The sequence below is a fragment of the Globicephala melas genome, chromosome 1 (genome assembly GCF_963455315.2).
Source record: "Globicephala melas chromosome 1, mGloMel1.2, whole genome shotgun sequence".
Lineage (NCBI taxonomy): Eukaryota > Metazoa > Chordata > Mammalia > Artiodactyla > Delphinidae > Globicephala > Globicephala melas.
Window position 1 is genome coordinate 176,104,153 of NC_083314.1, and position 20,759 is coordinate 176,124,911.

The window sequence follows — 20,759 nt, forward strand, 5'->3', positions numbered from 1 at the left end:
CGGAGCCACATGGATCTGGGCTGTCATCTGGCTTTGTTACATATTAGCAAGTTGCAGCACCTTTCTTAGACTCAGTTTCTCTCACCCATAAGGTGGGGATAATTGTAATTTAACCCCTTAAGTTTGTTGAGGAGGACTAAATGAAATGATGCATTTAACACAGTGTCTGTGAGTGTTCAGTAAATGTTGAGAGAAACGAAAACACCACGATTTACTTGCAGAGAAGTAAGCATGCAGCTAATTTTGCTAATGAGAATTACCTTCTCAATGAAGGTCTGTGCTATTCAATATAGGAGCCATTAACCACATGTGGCTATTTCAATGTAAATATGAAGTAATTAAAACTGAACAAAAAATGCAGCTCCTCAGTCATATGACCCAAGTTCTCAGTAGCCACGTGTGGCTGATGGCTGCCATATTGGACAGCACAGATAACATTTCCATTATCCTGGAAAGTTCTCTTGGACCACGGTGCTGTAGGATATTTGAGGACAGGGTGATGTCTTATCCCTGTGGAGCTTGCCCAGAGCTGGGCCTCAAAGGACAACCAGCAGATAACCTGATCGCCGTCTCGTTGTCTGGTACCACCATCCTGACACCTGTCAACCTGGACCCTTCCTGCAACTTCACAGTCCACCCGATCAATGCCCAAGTCTTGTCAATTTCCGCTCCTTATTCCTCTGGTATGTCCTCTCGCTTTTCTCCATTCCAGCTGCAAAGTCTCTGCCACCAACTGACTTGGCTATGGCCCACTCCCTGCCATTGTCCACCCTACCCCCAGGATGATTTTTAAATTTTTATTATTTATTTATTTTTAATTTTTAAATAAATTTATTTATTTATTTTTGTCTGTGACAGGTCTTTGTTGCTGTGCACGGGCTTTCTCTAGTTGCGGCGAGTGGGGGCTACTCTTCATTGCAGTGCATGGGTTTCTCATTGTGGTGGCTTCTCTCGTTGCAGAGCACGGGCTCTATGCGTGCGGGCTTCAGTAGTTGTGGCACGCGGGCTCAGTAGTTGTTGCTCGTGGGCTCTAGAGCGCAGGCTCAGTAGTTGTGGCACTTGGGCTTAGTTGCTCCGCGGCATGTGGGATCTTCCCGGACCAGGGATTGAACCTGTGTCCCCTGCATGGGCAGGTGGATTCTTAACCACTGTGCCACCAGGGAAGTCCCAGGATGATTTTTTAAAAGGCATCTGACTCTGTCACTCCCTTCTTTTTATTTGTTTATTTATTTGGCTGCACCGGGTCTTAGTTTCATCACTCGGGATCTTCGTTGCAGCTTGCGGGAACTTTTAATTGCGGCATGCGAACTCCTAGTTGCGGCATGTGGGATCTAGTTCCCTGACCAGAGATCGAACCTGGGCCCCCTTCATTGGGAGCGCAGAGCCTTAGCCACTGGCCTACCAGGGAAGTCCCCGTTACTCCCTTCTTAAAACTCTTCAGTGGCTTCCACAGCTTTCTTGACACAACAGTGCAAAGGTCTCCTCTCTCACTTTGTCTCCCCCCTTATGTCTCTCATTTCTCTGAATTCACTACTCACTTCCTAATATTCCCTGGGGTCTCAGCTAAGATAGCCCCTCCTGGAGGCTTCCCTGACGCCCCAAGGCTGAGTTGAGTGCCCCTGTACCCTTCCAGCCCCATGTGCTTTCCCTTCTGTCACTTCTCTCTTTGCTGTGTCGTTGATGTGTCTGTTCACACCCCCCGCTAGACGTTTGGTCCCTGAAGACTGCGACGCTTTGCTGCTGCATTTTCAGCACTTGGCACGGTGCTGGGCACACCGCAGACACCTCCAACATACTGACTGAAGAGATAAAGACTGGCAGGTGGCACACGCTCAGTGCAACTACAGGCTCAATGTTTGCAGAGGTGCCTGATTGTTTAGACTTAGGTAGATGGGGAATGGGGGGACAGGGTGAGATTCGCAGGAAGGCACGTGGATAATAGTGCCATGTCTTTCTTTCCAAACAGCGGGCAGGCTCTGGGTCTCGGCGAGATCAGGCCAGGCAGCTGATCACAGATCTAGAGACCCGAGGGAGTCAGGCCCTTCCTTTGTTCATCTCCTGCTTAGAGGACACAGGCCAGGAGACTCTGGCTTCGTTCCTGAGAACCAGCAGACAAGCAGCAAAGCAGGATCCAGAGGCCATCAGACCCCTGAACCTCAAGCCTGTGGTGCTCGGACCAGTGAGCCTCAAGCCAAAGGAGCTGAGAGGGGCGGAGCAGGATCCGTCGAGGCCGAGCCCAGGAAAACTCACTCCGGTGGTGCTGGGGCCTGAGGAGCTCTGGCCAGCCAAGCTCAGGCCCGAGGTTCTCAGACCAGAGGCCCCCAGGCCAGTGGACATTGGTTCTGGAGGATTCAGCGAAATCCGTGAGTACCAAGAGCGGGTGGTAGGTGGGTGTGCTGAGCGGTCATTGAGGAGTGACCAGTGGTACAGCTGGGTAGGGTGAGGCTTAATTTAATTTTGCTGTTGTCTTTCTGAGTACTCGTAGGGGATGGGTGGACTGTTCTGGTAGGTCTTCAGGAGAGCCCCTGCTCTGAAAAGCAAGTGTTGAAGTCTGTTTTGGATGTTGGAGGTTTTGATCAGTATTTCCAGATCAAGCTATTGTTTAGGATTTTGCCTTTGGCTCCAGGTGGGTGGTATGGACTAGCCCAGGCCTGGGGGCAGGAGGGAGGCAGCTGCCCCAAGCAGGCACCGTACATACCCTTACCTCCTTCCCTCACAACAGCCCTGCAAGGCACAGGAAACTGAGGCTCAGGGAAGCTAAGTCATCACCCAAGGTCACAAAGCTGCATCCGGTAAAATGCAGAAATCCGAAGAGTGCAGCTGGGTGGTTTTTACCTATGTGTACACACAGATAACCAAACCCCAGATCCTGAAGACACAGAACATTCTGTGGGGGTGGTGGGGGGTTGTGGTGGTGAGATGAATTGGGAGATGGAGATTGACATGTATACACTAATATGTGTAAAATAGATAACTAATAAGAACCTGCTGTATTAAAAAAATAAAGTTAAATTTAAAAAATTGCATTTTCTACTTAAGGAATTTAAACAAAACAAAACAAAAAACAGACATAGAACATTCTGGTGTCCTATCACACTCTCTTGTACCTCTTTCCAGTCTATTCCCACTCTTACCCCATCCAAGGGAATCACTATTCTGAGCTCCGTTGTCATAGATCCCTTTTGCTTGTCCTTGAACTTCAATATAAATGAAATCCTATGTAAACTTTGAGTCTGGATTCTCTTGCCATCATTATGTTTGTGAAATTCATTCATGTGGTTGTGCGTATCAGTAGTTAGTTCTTTTTCATTACAAGGTAGTTCTTATTCTGAATCATCCACAATTTATTTAACCATCTCTTGTTGATGGACATGTGGTTTTTTGTTAGGGCTTCGTTTCCATGGCAGCACATGGAGATCCAGCACATCCTTTTTCATGGATGCCTAGTGGGCCATTGCATGGATGCTAATAATAATAATAGTAGTAATGGTTAACCTTACTGAGTGCTTACTTTTTGCAAGGCACTGTCTGGAGTGCTCAATAAATGATATATTTATTTATTTATTTATTTTTGGCTGCGTTGGGTCTTCGTTGCTGCACGTGGGCTTTCTCTAGTTGCGGCGGGCGGGGACTACTCTTCATTGCGGTGCTCGGGCTTCTCATTGTGATGTCTCCCCTGTGTTGGGGAGCACGGGCTCTAGGCATGCGGGCTTCAGTAGTTGTGGCACGTGGGCTCAGTAGTTGTGGTTCGCGGGCTCTAGAGCGCAGACTGAGTAGTTGTGGAGCACAAGCTTAGTTGCTCTGCAGCATGTGGGTTCTTTCTGGACCAGGGCTTGATCTTATATCGCCTGCATTGGCAGGCGGATTCTTAACCACTGCGCCACCAGGGAAGTCCCCTCAATAAATGATTTAATTTAATCTTACCAACTCTCTTGTAAGGTAGGTGCTACAGTTTTCCCAATTTACTGGGTTTTTTTTTGTTTGTTTGTTTTGTTTATGTTTTTTGGCCGTGTTGCTCAGCTTGCAGGATCTTAGTTCCCCCACCAGGGATTGAACCCAGGCCACGGCAGTGAAAGTGCAGAGCCCTAGCACTGGACTGCCAGGGAACTCCCCAGTTTACTGTTGAGCAAAGTGAGTGACAGATTGAGAAATGACTTGCCCCAAATCACGTAGTTAGTGAGATGTGGAAACAGGACTGCAGTCCAGGCTTCCCCACTGTCTGCTCTGCTGTATGGTCTCACATGTACTTTGCACTGTATTTCATTTATCCGACCTCTGTTAATGGACATTTGTGTTGTTTCTGCAGTGGCCTTGCATGTTCATCTATCTCCGACTGGGGATACATTTCTAGAAATGGAATTACTGGGTTAAAGTGTACATGTTCCCATCTGATAGATGCTGCCAACTTGGACTTCAAAAACATGCCATTTTATAATCACACCAACGATAAGTGAAGGAGACCATTTTCCCACACTCTTGCCAACAATGAGTATTAACATTTTTTCCTATGTGATGGGCAAAGAGTGGTGTCTGTTTTCTGTTCTGGATAACTGCATGATTTTGGATGACTCGTTAACGCAGAGAAACAAACATACATACTGAGGGTCTGGGGAAGAAGACCAGTTCTGGAATTGTTCATGTGCATTACTATTCTACCATTAGGGAGGGAGGCAAAATACAAAGTCCAACTGTTGCTATCTTGTTCGGGGAAATGTCAGTGTGAGTCATTTAGGGCCAACAGTCTTGACTTAAAGCTTCCTGGTCTTGTGTGAGTTATTTTATTTCCTGTTTGTTGTGAATATTTTTTCCCAGTGGGAGCTTAAATCTGAAGGGTAAATGATAATAACAATAATAAGATCACTTTAAAATGTATATATTGATACACAGTGCTTTTCAGGTCATCAGAACAACCCTGTGCAGTGGTAGACAGGGCAATCTCCTCTGTTATCATGCCCCATTTACAGGGGAGGAAGCTGGGCTCTGAGAACAACTCAGTCACAAAGCAAGTTCAAGGTCAGAGCTAGGACTTGGGCCTTGGTCTCCTGGCTTAATAGAGCGACTGCCCCATCCACCCATGATCTGCTGAAGGATGTCCCTTTTAGGAGCTGGGCTGGAGGCTCCTAAGTACTGCACAGGAATGTTTCCCAAGGTCGGTTTCATGGTGACCCACAAAGGAAGAGTTCTGTAGTCATACCAGTGGATGAGTAGGATTAGGGCCATCAGCTGGACTTCTCAGAGCCTTTAATAAGTTAATATGGGAAAGTGTGCTCTAGGTCAAGGTTTCTCAAGGGGGAGGGGCAATCTCCCCTCCCCACAAGAGACATTTGGCAATGTCTAGAGACATACTTTGTTGTTACGACTGAGGGTGGGTGAGTGCTGTTGGCCTCTAGTGGGTAGAGGCCAGCGTTGCTGCTAAACATCCTACAATGCACAGGACAGCCGCATAACAAAGAATAATCTGGCTTAAAATGTCAAGAGTGCTGGGGTTGTATATACATACTGCTCTGGAGTATGAGTGTTAATAATAATCATAGCTGAGCTCACTTTTATTAAGTTGTCAAATGTGTCGGGTTTTATGTACCTCACATGTACTAATGAACTGAGGCATCACTGCAGCCCTATGAGGTTGGTAGTTGCTCCTCTTATCCAGTAATACAGATGGGAACTGTAGCAGCCCCGAGACTGAATAACTTGTCCAATGTCACGCAGCTGGTAAGTGGTAGAGTAGGGATTTGAACCCAGGGACTCTGGCTCCAAAGTCCAGATCCACTCCATCTACTGCCTCATAAAGAACTAATTCTCTCATTCTCTTTCTTGTTCCTGTTTTTGTGCCATTTACTCATTAGTTCACTCAGATATTTACTGAGTACTTGCTGAGACCCAGGCATCAGCCTGGTGTTGGGGACGCAGCATTAAACAAAGCTGCAGAGTCCATGCCTTCACATGGGAGGGTCAGACATTCAATCCATGCCTGCATAGCTGGGTCTTTAATCACCGCTGTGGTTAGTGCCTCAAAGAAATTGAATACAGTGCTTTGGGGGACTTACCAGAGTGGGTGGCTTTGTCTTTTGATGTTCGGTGGGAAATGCCTTTTCCTTCAGAATGGAATTAACTTTCTTAGTTTTGGACATGATGCCTTGTCACTGCTTGTCTCAGCCAGGACCGCTTGCAGGGGGCGGGCTGGGAGAGCTGTTGGTGGCGGCATGAGTCAGGGTTCTCCAGAGAAACAGAATATAGATATAGGGATGTATAAAGAGATTTATTATAAGGAGTTGGCTCACGTGATTGTGGAGGCTGAAAGGTCCACAGTCTGCTCTCCTAGAGACCCAGGAAAGCCACGGTATATTTGTGGTCCAAGTCCAGAAGCCTGAGAACCAGAGAGCTGATGCTGTACATTCCAGTCTGGGGGCGGAAGACCCATGACCAGCTCAAAGTCAGGCAGAGAGTGAGTGAATTCTCCCTTCCTCCACCTTTTTGTTCCATTCAGGCCCTCAACGGATTGGACGGTGCCACCCACCGTGGGGAGGGTGATCTGTTTACTCATTCTGGAGATTGAAATGCTCATCTCATCCAGAAACATCCTCCCAGACATACCCAGAAATAATGTTTAAGCAAATATCTGGGCACCCTGTAGTCCAGTCGAGCTGACACATAAACATAAATTGGCCATCATGGTGGCCTGCTTACCTGGGCTAAAACTTTCTTGAAAGTTGGCTTTTTAGCCCTACCTGGTCTCCTGGCCCCTTCACCGTGGAGCTGGTGAGTGTGTTCACCTTCTATTAACAGTCAAGCTCTCTGAGTCTCCAGTTCCCCTCTGGCAGCTGGGGATAAATGACAGTCCTTCGCAGCTGCAAGGCCTGCTCCGAGGAGTCAGTGAAGCCATTCTTGGAAAAGACTTCACGTGGGGCCTTGCCTTGGGCGAGCACTCAGGCTGGTTGGCTTCCTTCTGTGATTTCTGAGTTGGCAAGGGCCAGCGCTAGGACATCTACCCCTCCTTCCCTTGGGCAGCAGAGAGGATGTGCTTCCCCCCTTCTCCTTGTGCTGGAGACATGGGCATATGCCCAGTAATGCTCAGGCTATGACTGATTCTTTTGCACACACACTTGTCCATATGTGCTTCTTGTCCCCACGGGAGCTGTCATTTTGGGAAAAACGGCTTTCACGCATGGTACATCTGACCATGTCGTCCTCCGTGAGGGTCCGCAAGCGTGCCATGCTCTTGTACCCCTCCCTGCCTTTGTTAGTGCTGTGACTGCTGCCTCGAGCCTTCCCTACCTCTTTATTTTGGTACCTTTGTCTGTTTACTCCTTCTACATGTCCCTGTAGCCTATGGACCTCTCAAGAGCAACCATTTTGCTTTGTGTACCTTTGAAAATTTTTTATTTATTTCTATTTTTTTTTTTTATTTTTGTAATTTTTACTTTTTTTTTTGGCCGCGCCATGCAGCACGCAGGATCTTAGTTCCCCGACCAGGGATCGAACCCCTGCCCCCTGCAGTGGAAGCATGGAGTCTTAACCACTGAACTGCCAGGGAAGCCCCCCCCTTTTTTTAAGTAAAAAGTAAAAAAAAAATTTCAAGTTTTATTTAGGTATAATTGACGTATAACATTGTGTAAGCTTAAGGTGATGATTTGATACATGGATATACTATGGAACGATTACCACGATAAGGCTAGTTAACGCATCCATCAACTCACATAATTAACACTTTTTGTGTATGTGTCATGAGAGCATTTAAGATTTACTTGCTTAGCAACTTCCAACTATGTAATACAGTACTGTTAAATATAGTCACTATGCTCTACATTAGATCCTCAGAATGTATCCATCTTAAAATTGGAAGTTGGTACCCTTCGGCCAACATTTCCCCACTTCCCCAGCTAGCCACCACTATTCTACTCTCTGTTTCTATGAGTTTGGCTTTTTTAGATTCCACATGTAAGTGAGATCATATAGTATTTGTCTTTCTCTGTTTGACTTATTTCATTTAGCATAATGCCCTCAGGGTCCATCCATGTTATCGCAAGAGGCAGAATTTCCTTCTTTTTTGTGGCCTAATAATATTCCATTGTATATATACCACATTTTTTATCCATTCATCCTTCTGGGGACACTTGGGTTGTTTCCATGTCTTGCCTATTGTGAATAATGCTGCAGTGAACATGAGGGTGCAGATAGCTCTTCAAGATCCTGGTTTCATTTATTTTGGATATATACCCAGAAGTGGAATTGCTGGATCATATAGTATTACTATTTTTGATTTTCTGAGGAACCTCCATACTGTTTTCCATAGTGGCTGTACCAATATACATTTCCACTAACAGTGCACAAGGGGTCCCTTTTCTCCACATCCTTGCCAACATTTGTTATCTCTTGTCTTTTTAAATAGCCATTCTAACAGCTATGAGGTATATCTCACTGTGGTTTTGATTTGCATTTCTCTGATTAGTGATGTTGAGCAACTTTCACGTACCTGTTGGCCATTTGTATGTCTTCTTTGGAAAAATGTCTATTCAGTTCCTCTGCCTATTTTTTAACTGGATTATTTGGGTTTTTTGCTATTGAGTTATATGAGTTTTTAATATATTTTGGATATCGATCCTTATCAGATATACAGTTTGCAAATATTTTCTCCCCTTTTGTAGGTTGCCTTTTCATTTTGTTGATTTTTTTCTTCTGCTGTGTAGAAGCTTTGTAGTTTGATGTAGTTCCGCTTGTTGATTTTTGCTTTTGTTGCTTGTAATTTGGTGTCATATCCCAAAAAATCGTTGCCAAGACTAGTGTTAAGGTCTTGTGTTTTCTTCAAGGAGTTTTATGGTTTCAGGTCTCACATTTAAGTCTTTAATCCATTTTGAGTGATTTTTGTGAATGGTGTAAGGTAGGGGTCCAATTTTATTCTTTTGCATGTGAATATCCAGTTTTCCCAACACTATTTATTGAGGAGACTCTCCTTTCTCAATTGTATGTTCTTTGCTCCTTTGTCATAAATTAATTGTCCATATATATGTGGGTTTATTTCTTGGCTCTCAGTTCTGGTCCATTGATCTGTGTGTTTTTCTGTCAATACCATGCTGTTTTGATTACTATAGCTTTGTAGTATAATTTTAAATCAGGGAATGTGATACCTCCAGGTTTGCTCTTTTTTCTCAAGATTGCTTTAGCTGGTTGGGGTCTTTTGTGGTTCCATATAAATTTTAGGATTATTTTCTATTTCTGTGAAAAATGTTGTTGGGATTTTGATAGGGGTTGCATTGAATCTGTTGATCCCAATTTTATGTTTTTGATGTCACAATTTATATCTTTTATATTGTGTATCCATTAACAAATTATTATAGCAATAGTTATATATAATATTTTTGTCCTTTAACCTTTATACTAGAGTTAAGTGATTAACACTCCACCACCACAGTATTAGAGTATCTGATTTTGACTAGGTACCAGTGTGTTCTATATTTTCATGTGTTTCCACGTTACTAATTAGCATCTTTCATTTCAGCCTGAAGACTTTCTTTCTGCATTTCTTGTAAGGCAGGTCTAGCAGTGATGAACTCCCTCAGCTTTTGTTTGCCTGGAAAAGTCTTTCCATTCCTGAAGGACAGCTTGGCTGGGTAAAGTATTCTTGGCAGGCAATTTTTTTCTTTGAGCACATTGCATATATCATCCCATTCTCTTCTTGCCAGCAAGGTTTCTGCTGAAAAGTCTGCTGATAGCTGTAAGGTGGTTCCCTCGTATGTGAGGAATTTTTTTCTTTTGTTGCTTTTAAAATTCTCTCTCTGTCTTTGATTTTAGACAGTTTTATTGTAATGTGTCTTGGAGAAGATCTTTTTGGGTTGAAATTGTTTGGGGATCTGTGAGCTTCTTGAACTTGGATTTCCAAATCCCTCCCCATATTTGGGAAGTTCTAAGCCATTATTTCTTTAAATAAGCTTTCTGTCCCTTTGTCCCTCTCTTCTTCTGAGACTCCAATAATGCATAGATTGTTTCTTTGAATGATATCCTACAGGCTTTACATACATAGGCTTACTTCGTTCTATTTCATTTTTTTCCCTATGTTTTCTTCTGAATGGGTAATTTCAAATGACTTGTCTTCTATACAGATTCTTTCTTCTGCTTGGTCACGTCTGATGTTGATGCTTTCTGTTGCATAGTTCATTTCATTCATTGTATTTTTCTGAGCCACAGTTTTTGTGTGTGTATGTGTTTAAGATTTTCATCTCTCTGTTAAACTCCTCATTTTGTTTGTGTATAGGTTTCTTGATTTTGTTGAATTGCCTTTCTGTCTTTTCTTATAGCTCACTGAGCTTCCTTAAAACAATTTTGAATTCTTTATTGGGCAAATCATAGATTTCCATTTCTTTGGGGTCAGTTACTGTGGAAAACTATTGTATTCTTTTGGTGGAATCTTGTTTCCTTGATTCTTCATGTTCTTCAAAGTCTTATGTCACTGTCTTTGCATTTGAAGAAGGCGTAACCTCCTCCAGTCTTTACTCTTCAATGTGTCCTATATAGTTGGATTTTTGCACCAATCGTGTACTGGAACTTCTCTGCTGGACTCCTGGACTTCCACAAAGGCACTCTTGTCTGTGGGTGATTGTGAAAATTGGTGTTCTTTGGGAGGAGGAAGGCGGTAGAAAACTCTTATTCTGCCATTTTGATGATGTTACTCTCTCACTTTAGGGATCATTACTGCTAATTCAGGAAATGAATACATTTTTCAGTTGTAGATAATGGTATATTTTTGGGGTGTAGTGGAATTTTGGAAATGAGCAGTTGTTAAAGATTTAAGTCTGTGGCCTAATAGGAGTCTTCAGGCTAGGTAAAACCATTTCCAATTTAAAAGATGGAATGTAAATGCATTTCTGGCATGACTTTTATTTTTTTATTATTATTTTTTTTTGTGGTACGTGGGCCTCTCACTGTTGTGGCCTCTCCCGTTGCGGAGCACAGGCTCCGGACGCGCAGGCTCAGTGGCCATGGCTCACGGGCCCAGCCGCTCCGCGGCATGTGGGACCTTTCCGGACCGGGGCACGAACCCGTGTCCCCTGCATCGGCAGGCGGACTCTCAACAACTGCGCCACCAGGGAAGCCCCTGGCATGACTTTTAAACTGGCAAAAGAATAGTTCCCAACAAGGTCCAGGCCCACCCTGAGCAATGAATGGCACCATAGTTGGATCATGAGAATAGTCTCCAGTGTGACTTGGAGATGGTCAATGTGTTCTATTTGTTTAAAAAAGAAAAAGTCCTGTAACCTTGTAGGCTGGTGGCCAGTTGACTTCTTGCTAGTTGAAATGAAAACTCTTTTGATACTGAAGGAAAAATGACCATCTTTACTTATTTATTCATTCTTCAACTATTTCCTGAGGACCTACTGTATGCTGGGCTCAATGGATTCCACAGAGAGGGAGCAGACCTGGAGCTTCCTTATGTCTTTCTGTTCTAGAATTTCACATAAACGGAATCACACCATATATACTCTGCTGGCTTTTTTTTACTTGGCCTGGGTTTTTGCGGTTATCCATGGTGTTGGCATGTAACTCATTCCTTTTTAGGCTCTGTGGTATCCCTTTGTATGGCTGTATCACAGTTTGCTTACCCATCAATTTGTTTTTTTTATTTTTTAGTCTTTTAACAACTTTTATTTGTGACATACAGCAGCATTAATCATCTTTATCATGTTGTACATTACATCCCTAGTACTTACTTAGCATTTTAAATTAATCAATTAATTTATTTATTTATTTTGGCTGTGCCGGGTCTTAGTTGTGGCACACAGGATCTTCGTTGAGGCATGCAGGATCTTTAGTTGTGGCACACAGGCTTCTTAGTTGCGGCACGTGGACTTCTTAGTTGTGGCATGCATGCAGTATCTACTTCCCCGAACAGGGATTGAACCCGGGCCCCCTGCATTGGTAGTATGGAGTCTTACCCACTGGACCACCAGGGAAGTCCCCCCATCAACTTGTTGATGGACGTTTGGGTTGTTTCTGGTTTGGGGATTATGAATAAGTCTTCGGTGATCATTCACGGGCAAGTCTTTTTGTGCCCATTGTGCTCATTTCTCTTGGGTATATATATACCTGGGAGTGGAGTTGCTGGTCAGAGAGTAGGTGTGTGTTTAACTTTATTGGAAACTTCTAAGCAGTTCCCCAAGGTGGCTGTGCCACTTGGCTCTCACCAGCAGTTCCTGAGGGTTCCTGAGTTCCTGCTTCTCTGTGCTTCTGTGCGAGCTGTCCTCACAGTGTCCCTTGCCCTTCCCCTGTTGGACCCCGACATTCACATTTTCCTTCTTTCTCTCTCTCCAGGTGCTCAGGACAGAGCCAAGGGAAATGCCGACTTGGTGAGTCTTCATGTGATTCGGGGCCAGTTGTGTTGGCTTTGGGTTCTTCGGCTCTCCACTTCCCAGATCCTTCCTGCAGCTGTGTCAGGAGCCCAGGGAACTCAACCCAGCTGGAGAGAGGGTCCCAGTCCCAGGCCTTCTACAGCACCCTGGCCCTGGTGCAGCTCTTCCTGCGGCAGATAGTCTAACTCTGCTCTTTCCTCGTCTGTGAAGTTTAGATCTGACGAGGGGTGGGCATCAGAATCGGCTGCAGCAGCCACCCCACACCAAGTCAGTCTCTGTCTTAGTCACAGCATTTATCGTGTGACTCCTGTGTGTCAGCCCTGGGCTTCGTGCTAGGACACCTGGGAACAGACCACTCGAGTTTCTAGCCCTCATGGAGCCACCAGCCTAGCAGAGGCTAGTCACACAAAGAAATATATAAGTATAAATACTGTTAAGTACCATAAGCAAAAAGAACAGGCTGCTGTGAGAGAGAATTACTAGGGAAACGTTGAACCTCTGGAGGAAGTGGCCTCAGACTCTCCGAGGGTGGCCCGGGTGAGCGTCTGCTGGCAGATCTGACCACACGATTCTCAGGTGCTCCCCTGGACTGGGCGACCTCTAGGTCCTTTTGGGATGAATGTCTAGGGGAGTTGGATTTCTAAGCTAGCAGCTCCTATCCCTGAATACTGCGATGGGAGCTAATCTTTGGTCCCAAGTTTAGCTGTTCATCTGTCACACAGCTAGTGCGCACCCTAGTCTGCTTCGCAGTCTGGAATGCTGGGTGTAGATCCCAGACCCCTCCTTCAGAGGGAGGCAGACTGCATGCTCTGTCCCATCTCTCTAAACTGTCTACCCCATGAGTGAAACCCAGGGGGTCGCCTTCTCTCCCGAGGAGTGCAACGAGACCCCGGTTTACGCTGGTCCCCGTGCTTGGGCAGGCATACGTCCTGAACGCAGACCCCTGTGGACACTGCCTCATTATCAACAATGTGAACTTCTGCCACGAGTCGGGGCTCGGGACCCGCACGGGCTCCAGTATTGACTGTGAGAGGATGCAGCAACGCTTCCACTTGCTGCATTTCGTGGTGGAGGTGAAGTGTAACCTGACTGCCAAGGTATGGTCCCTGTGCACAGAGAGAGATGGGGGGCGGGCGGGGTAGTGTCCTGCGAGGGACCCTGGAAACAAATGACTCCCCAAGATGAGCCCTTCGGTCTGTAGGACTGTGAGAGGCAGTATGGTTCAGTGGTTACCAGTGCAAGCTTCAGACTCAGAGATCCGGGTTGAGGACTGGCTCTCCCACTCCCTGTGTGACTCCCAAGCCTTAGCTTCTTTGTCTAGACAGCGAGAACCATGCTCACCTCCTAGGGTCATTGTAGGAGTAAATAAAGAGTGCCTAGCCCAGCATCCCTTCCCCAAGGATGGTGGCTATTGTGATTGCTGTGACTGTCATTACTTCACTATTGGCCCTGGGAGCAGGGGGCAGGCCCGGGACAAGGACCTGATCCGTCAGCGGTCTGGCTCACCTTCAGCCCTCTCTTGTAGCAAATGGTCCAGGCTTTGGTGGAGCTGGCGCGGCGGGACCACAGTGCTCTGGACTGCTGCGTGGTGGTCATCCTCTCTCATGGCTGTCAGGTAGGCGACCTCACCTCCTTGGGCAGGTGCCTGGGAAGCCTGCCCTGAGAGGCTGTGCAGAGCCCCGTCCTTTCCTGTGTCCAAGACACCCTGGCCCTGTAGGAAGAGCCGCGGGGCCCTGTCCACCTCTTGTTGTTTTCTCGGGAGCCATTTGCCCTCTGAGGGGTTGATGCTCCTCCTGGGTGGCACGGTGTCCCTTGGAGAAGCTGTCTGGGAGAGGCTGGAAAAGACAAGCTGGATTTTGTTCAGAGCTGGGCTCAGCTCATAAGAGCTCCCAGTTCCTGCCTCGGTCCTGCTCGGTGTTGTTCCGGGCCGTTTGCTGCTGGCTGGGAGTCGGGACACTGGGACCCACTCTGGGCTTGGCCACTAATGTGCTGGGTCATTGTGGCCACGCCCCTCCCCCTTCCTGGGCCTCAGTTTCCCCATCTTTTGAGTTGAGGGGTTGGACAGAACAGAGGTAACAACCCCTATGGGTTGCACAGTGTTTTCAAAACTGGCAGCTTTAGCACAAATATGAGGATTTCCGGCTTCTCTTGAAAAGCCCCAAAGGTCTGACCTTCTCAGGCCAGCATCCTCATGGAGCGAAGCTCTGGCCTTTGGCAGGGCAGGGGCTGCCCGTTTGGTTCTTTCATTCACAGTGTGGTTCCTAGACCGGCAGCCTGGGCATCACCTGGCAGCTCTCGAGAATGCGGACCCTCATTCAGAGCCTGCACCTTAACGAGATCCCTGTGCACATGAAGTTTGAGATGAATTCGTCTAGAATAGCAGTTCTCAACGTTTCACTGCAAGAGAGGTGCCTGAAGGACCAGACTGCTGGTCCCACTACAAGGGATTCTGATTTAGGAAGTCTGGGTGGGGCCCAGGAATTTGTATGTCTTACAAGTTCCCAGGTGATGTTGATGCTGCTGCTTCAGGGACCACACTCTGAGAGCAGCCGATCTGGAGGTAGCTGCCCAGTGTCCTCGAGTTAGGCTATCTGGTGCTTATAGGCATGTGAGTTTCAGACCCCTGCAGTAGAGGTGGACAAGGGGCTGCCCGGAACCGACCTGCTGTAACTCAGCCTTGTGCCCCTGGGTGGGACCTTCTAACTGCTTGGCCCCCACAAAGCCTCCGAACAGGCTGTTGGATTCCTACCCTGACTTCTTGGGTTTGTCACCAGGATTCATGGTTTTCTAGGCTAGCCACCTCCAGTTCCCGGGCGCTGTTTATGGCATGGATGGATATCCCGTGTCTGTCGAGAGAATTGTGAACATCTTCAATGGAACTGGCTGCCCCAGCTTGGGAGGGAAGCCCAAGCTCTTCTTCATCCAGGCCTGTGGTGGAGGTAGGCCGGTCCTCAGCCTCCCTGCCCCTGTGAGTCTAGTGGGGAAGCAGCCACCGCCTACTTCCTTCTCCATCGCTCCCTCGATGTCCCAGGGGTTGATCCAGGCAGCTGGGGGCGTCCCAAACATGGTCACTGCTCTCCGAATGTGGCACCCCCACCTAGCTGGAGTAGCTTCAGCTCTGTCCAGCCTTTAGAGGTTTGCGTCTTCCGTCCCACAGTGCCATAGCGTCAGGGGATCATTCAGCTGTGGCCACTTCAACCCCAGAGACTTGGCAAAAACAAACAATGCAGAGGAGAGAGAAAACCTCTTTCATTTTCCTTATCATCATTCCCCTGACCTCCATCAACCAGACTCCCTTCCCCCTTTCGCAGAGAAAGGGAGGCCATTGCTGAATTAACTACTGGAATTCCCAAAGGCTTAGGTTCTGGGGATTCAGTAATTTTTAAGGATTATTTAGATTGTAGTTTTGCTATATGTCCTGATTTTAAACCTGAGCCCTACTTCAATGTTACCAGGTTTTCTTATAAAATAAAACAAGAGGGAAGAGAGAACAACATTATGTGTCCTGGATTATGGGACATGATGGCATCTCCAGGGGCAGGGATGTCTGAAAGCCATATCACTTCCTTGTCCCTTGGCCTGATCTGCCAGAGAAGCGGGCATTGTTATACCATAGAGCTGTCAGCTTGCATGCCAAGTGTGCACACCAGTGACCTGTAACGTGGGCACCTGAGGCATATTCTTCTGCACACGGTGATTTGTCCCATACTATTCCACATTGGCGGGGGAGTCATGGGAGAGATTGTCTAGGAGGGCAGGCTCTGGTCATATGATTCATCCAGTAAGTTTACTGACCACCTGCTGTATACACCAGGCTGTAGAGATGCAGAGGTGGGGTCTCTGTCCCCTGGAACTTATAATTTGACGGGAACTGTGTTAAGTCACTATCATGACCCAGGCCTATAACTTGGCCACGAGTGCTGGAGAGCACTGGGTTAAATCCTGCGTTAGCTACTCCCTGCACAGCCACGGGCCAGTTAATGTCTAGAAGTCTTGGCAAATAGGGATAGCAACAGAGCCTGGCTCTTAGTGTTACTATCGCTCACATACTAATCAGTGTGGCTCTTTTTTTTTTTTTAAATAAATTTATTATTTATTTATTTGTTTATTTATTTTTGGCTGCGTTGGGTCTTTGTCGCTGTGTGTGGGCTTTCTCTAGCTGCGGCGAGAGGGAGCTACTCTTCATTGCGGTGCGCAGGCTTCTCATTGCTGTGGCTTCTCTTGTTGTGGAGCACGGGCTCTAGGCACGCGGGCTTCAGTAGTCGTGGAACACGGGCTCAGTAGTTGTGGCTCGCGGGCTCTAGAGCTCAGGCACAGTAGTTGGGGTGCACGGGCTTTAGTTGCTCCGCGGCATGTGGGATCTTCCTGGACCAGGGCACGAACCTGTATCCCCTGCGTTGGCAGGCGGATTCTTAACCACTGCACCACCAGGGAAGCCCTAGTGTGTCTCTTAACACACTTAACACATTGCCTGGTTCATTTTCCTAACTGGAAACATGGCCTCCCTCCTCCTGCTGACCCCAGAGGACTCAGTGTCACATAAGAGCCCCACCCCTGTCACCAGTGCAGTTATCTCAGAGTGATGATGACAGGTAGATGGAGAGGCTGCTGTTCTTGGGTTGAAATCCTTTGTAACTTGTCTTTCTTCTTATGATCCAGAATGTGTGGTCAAGTGATGTGCTTACTCAGAAGTGTGTGGTCCCTCTTTCTCTTGTGAATCAAAGGAAGAACAGACTGAAGGGTGAGCCGGGGTGCCAGCTTTCTGGGGAAGATAACTGGTCTTCTGGGCCAGGGCCCACCCCACTGTCCATTCTCAGCAGCGAAGGAGGATCTTTGTGGTGTTACTCTTTGGACTCCTTAGCAGGGCCGCTGGGCCCTTGATCTGGGCCCGACCTCTTTGCCTCCCCCGCCTGGCACGCTGTGCCCACCCCAGTGCTGCTCAGCTTTCCCAGGACACCAGGGTCTGGCTTACTCCTCAGGCTTTCTATGTGCCATTCCTCTGCCTTGTCTCCTGGCCACCTCTTAATCATCCATCCTGCTGGTTACAGCTTATTGTCACCGCTTCCAGGAAGCCTTCCCTGAACACCTCCTTCCTTGCAGAAAGTCAGGGTTCGCGCCGGCTGTTGTGCTCCTGCAGCCCCCGTTCTTCCCTTGTCTTAGCACTTTCTCCTTGCATTCAGATGGCCTCGTCCCCTGGTCAGCTCTCTGAGGGCAGAGCCAATCACATCCACCCTGCAGCTGGGTCCCCAGCCTGGCACAAAGCCCACAGTATGCTTGCATCTTATGTGCATTCTAACTGTTTGAATTTGAAATAGAACCATACAAAAATATGGTTTGAAGTAATGTGGACTCCTGCCATTAAAAACAAAACCAAACAATTCACTGACAACAGCAGGATTCCAAAGCTGGAACGCAGTGATTAAGGTGCCACTTTCGGAGCGGCAGTCTCTGCTTAGCTCCCTGCTGCGGGATCTTGTGTTTAACGCTGTTGCCACATGGTGGCGCCACCATCAGCTGAGGACAGAAATACCCAAATGTCAGTGACAGTTGTTTGGTGTCTGGTGACTGGTGTCGTGTTGTTTACAGGTCTCTGAATGTCTGCCCTGGATTTTGGTGACTCTTGTGTTGCTATTTTAAGATTCACTGTTGTTACAATTTAAATCAATTAAAAAATCTTCTAAATGTCATCCGCCCCTTCGTTAAGAGGTAGTGCGGGCACCAACACGGAAGAGCGTACCTCAAAGTCAGTAACTTTGGTGTGAAACTTCAGTGTTAGCATGATGAACTCAGCCAGAGCCGAGTGGCCTAAATTTTGGGGTGACCCCTCCAGAACTTTAGAGATCATGCTGAGAAGCTGGAAAGGAAGAATAATGTACGACAGTGGTTGTGGATTTTATGTGCTGAGGGAACGGCTCCTCTTCCCACTGTGAATTCTTATGGGGTGTTATTCTTCCTTGTAGGGAGTTTTGAATCAATAAGCCTCCTTAAGAAGAAAGCAATGGCTTAAATGCATAACCCATAGGCGAGGCCTTCCCAGCAGATTTGTAGGAGGATGACACGTGGATGGAGACACAGCCAGCATCCCCTGTCTGACCCCTTCTTCCTCTGACCCCGATCCTCCCCTCTCAGATCCCATCGTCCCATTTTCACAGGCAGCCCCCACCCGTCTCCTTAGGCCCTTCCTACGGCATCCCCCACTGAAGCGCTCCCTCCCTCACGGCACCCTGCTTCCCCGGGCAGACCCAGCGGCAGCCCCAGATTCCCCTCTCAGGTCCCCTCCCCCGTCCGACTTCCCCTAGGACAGATTCGAGAATCTCGACCAAGCAAACAGCCCGAAGCAGTGACCTGAGGCAGCTATGCCAGCGTCCAGCTCTCACAGACCTAAGAGGCCCCCTTGGCAGGCTTGGGAAGCAGCAGGTTGAGAGGCGCAGAGGCCTGGTCCCCTGCGCCTTAGGTGTGAGACCACAGACAAATTACCGAGTTTTCTGAGCTTTAGTTGTATGGGGTGAGAGGTCAATAGATTTTTTATTTTAAAGGTTTTATTTATTTATTTATTTATTGGCCACACTGCACGGCAAATGGGATCTTAGTTCCTCGACCAGGGATCGAACCCGTGCCCCCTGCAGTGGAAGCACGGAGTCTTAACTGCTGGACCGCCAGGGAAGTCCGATCAGTAGATGTTGGGGTTATTATTATGGGGTTTCCAGAAGCATCTTTGTCCTGTCTCTGCCCCCTGTGGATGGGACCCCAGCTTCCCTGGGTGAACTGTGACCTCCCTCCCTCCTTGCTATTACCCACCGTGGATCTAGCCACACAAACCCTCCAGCTCTCCTGCCCAGAGACCTGCCCGACAGGTGCTGTTTCTCCCACCAGGATTGCTCTCCCTTCTCACATGGGAGCCTGGGTCACAACCGCCTGCTCCAGAAACGCTCCCCTGCGGAACCCCGGGCCCCTCGGCCCTCTGCCTGTCTTTGCTGAAGCTCTTTTCAGCTGCTTCCTTTCTGAAGTAACACTTTGTACTCTGCAGTGAGCTCTGCTTTGGAGGAACTCATCCCAGGACATGTCCTGCAGCGTCACCGCCCCAGTGACTCTGTGGCTGCGCTGTGTGTGGCCCGAGTCCTGCCCTGACTCCTAACCCTCTGTTTTCCAGGCCTGCCACTGCTCTGGGGCAGTTTGGGTTTTAAAACAGAAAAGACAGAAAATATGGCAACTTAAAGAAAGAAACATCCAGAATCCTACGAGCCCGACGTGGCAGCCTCATTTTCCCTTTTACCTCTGGATCTTGGCCGAGGGGCGTGGTCTGCGTTTCTCATTGAACCTTATCCCTGAAGCATCACCCCACGTCTCCACAGTCTCCACTGTCACCGTTCAAATGGCTTCTAATCTTGCGTTGTAGTGATACGCACTCACTTACTAAACCAATCCCTAGTGTTGGCCATTTCGGTGGTATCCAATTTTTGGCTCACATGACCACCAATGTCTTTGTATTGAGGGCTTTTGGCTTCACTTGAATTATTTCCTTAGGAAATTACTGAATCAGGGGTGTAAACATCTCCATGGATCCCATTACCTGTGACTTAATGCCTTCTTTGGTTTCCATAAAAGGGTTTGAGGTAACTTAAGGAAGTACAAGTGATGTAGCAGAACAAAATACAGAGAAAAAGAAAATAAGGAGGAAATAGAAATGCAAGGAAAGAAGAGGAGTAAGTTTGGCATCTAGAAGTGCATCTCGTGAGGTTCTGCGTGCTTGCTAGAGGTGGCCCGCAGATCGGCTTTGTGCTTTCCAGCCGCTGAGGCACGATAGGGTGAGGTAGAATCGCTAATAAGATCCACCTTATTTGGTATTCGTAAGACAGAAGTGCCAAGAATGACAGTTTTTCTCCCCTGGGTTGTCTTAATAGGGGACACTGTAAGATAGTGGACAGTTGCCTCAACTGTATACCTACCAAAAAATAAAAGAGATCAGTTTTATATCTTTTGTTTTTAAAAAATTTTATCTATTTGGCCGTTCTGCACAGCATGCAGGATCTTAGTTCCCCAGCCAGGGATCGAACCCGTGTTCTCTGCATTGGGAGCACGGAGTCTTAACCACTGGAATGCCAGGGAAGTCCTTTTTTTAAATTAAAAAAAAAAAAATCCAAGTCTCAATGTAAATTGAGGGCAGAGTTTTTTCAGTTTGGGTGTTTAGCTCCCCAGACAGGATCCCATCTTCTTCTTTTTTTTTTTGGCTGCACTGCTTGGCTTGCAAGATCTTAATTCCCTAACCAGGGATTGAACCTGGGCCCTCGCCGGTGGAGGTGCGGAGTCCTAACCACTGGTCCACCAGGGAATTCCCCCATCTTCTTATTTTCTGTCTTCCTCGGTGCCCATGTTGGTGCTCTGTACCCCAGGGGTAGTCCGTGGGTATGTGTCTCTGCC

General features: G+C 47.4%; 1 protein-coding gene across 2 annotated transcripts in view; it reads left to right on the forward strand.

Moving 5' to 3' along the window:
- Positions 1 to 20,759, forward strand: part of CASP9 (caspase 9) — a 30,282-nt gene that overhangs the window by 1,908 nt on the left and 7,615 nt on the right. For both annotated transcript variants that reach the window (XM_060310850.1, XM_030877783.3), the window contains exons 2-6: positions 1,967 to 2,363; positions 12,304 to 12,338; positions 13,262 to 13,438; positions 13,867 to 13,956; positions 15,133 to 15,280. In XM_060310850.1, coding sequence (XP_060166833.1) covers positions 1,967 to 2,363; positions 12,304 to 12,338; positions 13,262 to 13,438; positions 13,867 to 13,956; positions 15,133 to 15,280 — 847 coding nt within the window. The remainder of the gene's footprint in view (positions 1 to 1,966; positions 2,364 to 12,303; positions 12,339 to 13,261; positions 13,439 to 13,866; positions 13,957 to 15,132; positions 15,281 to 20,759) is intronic.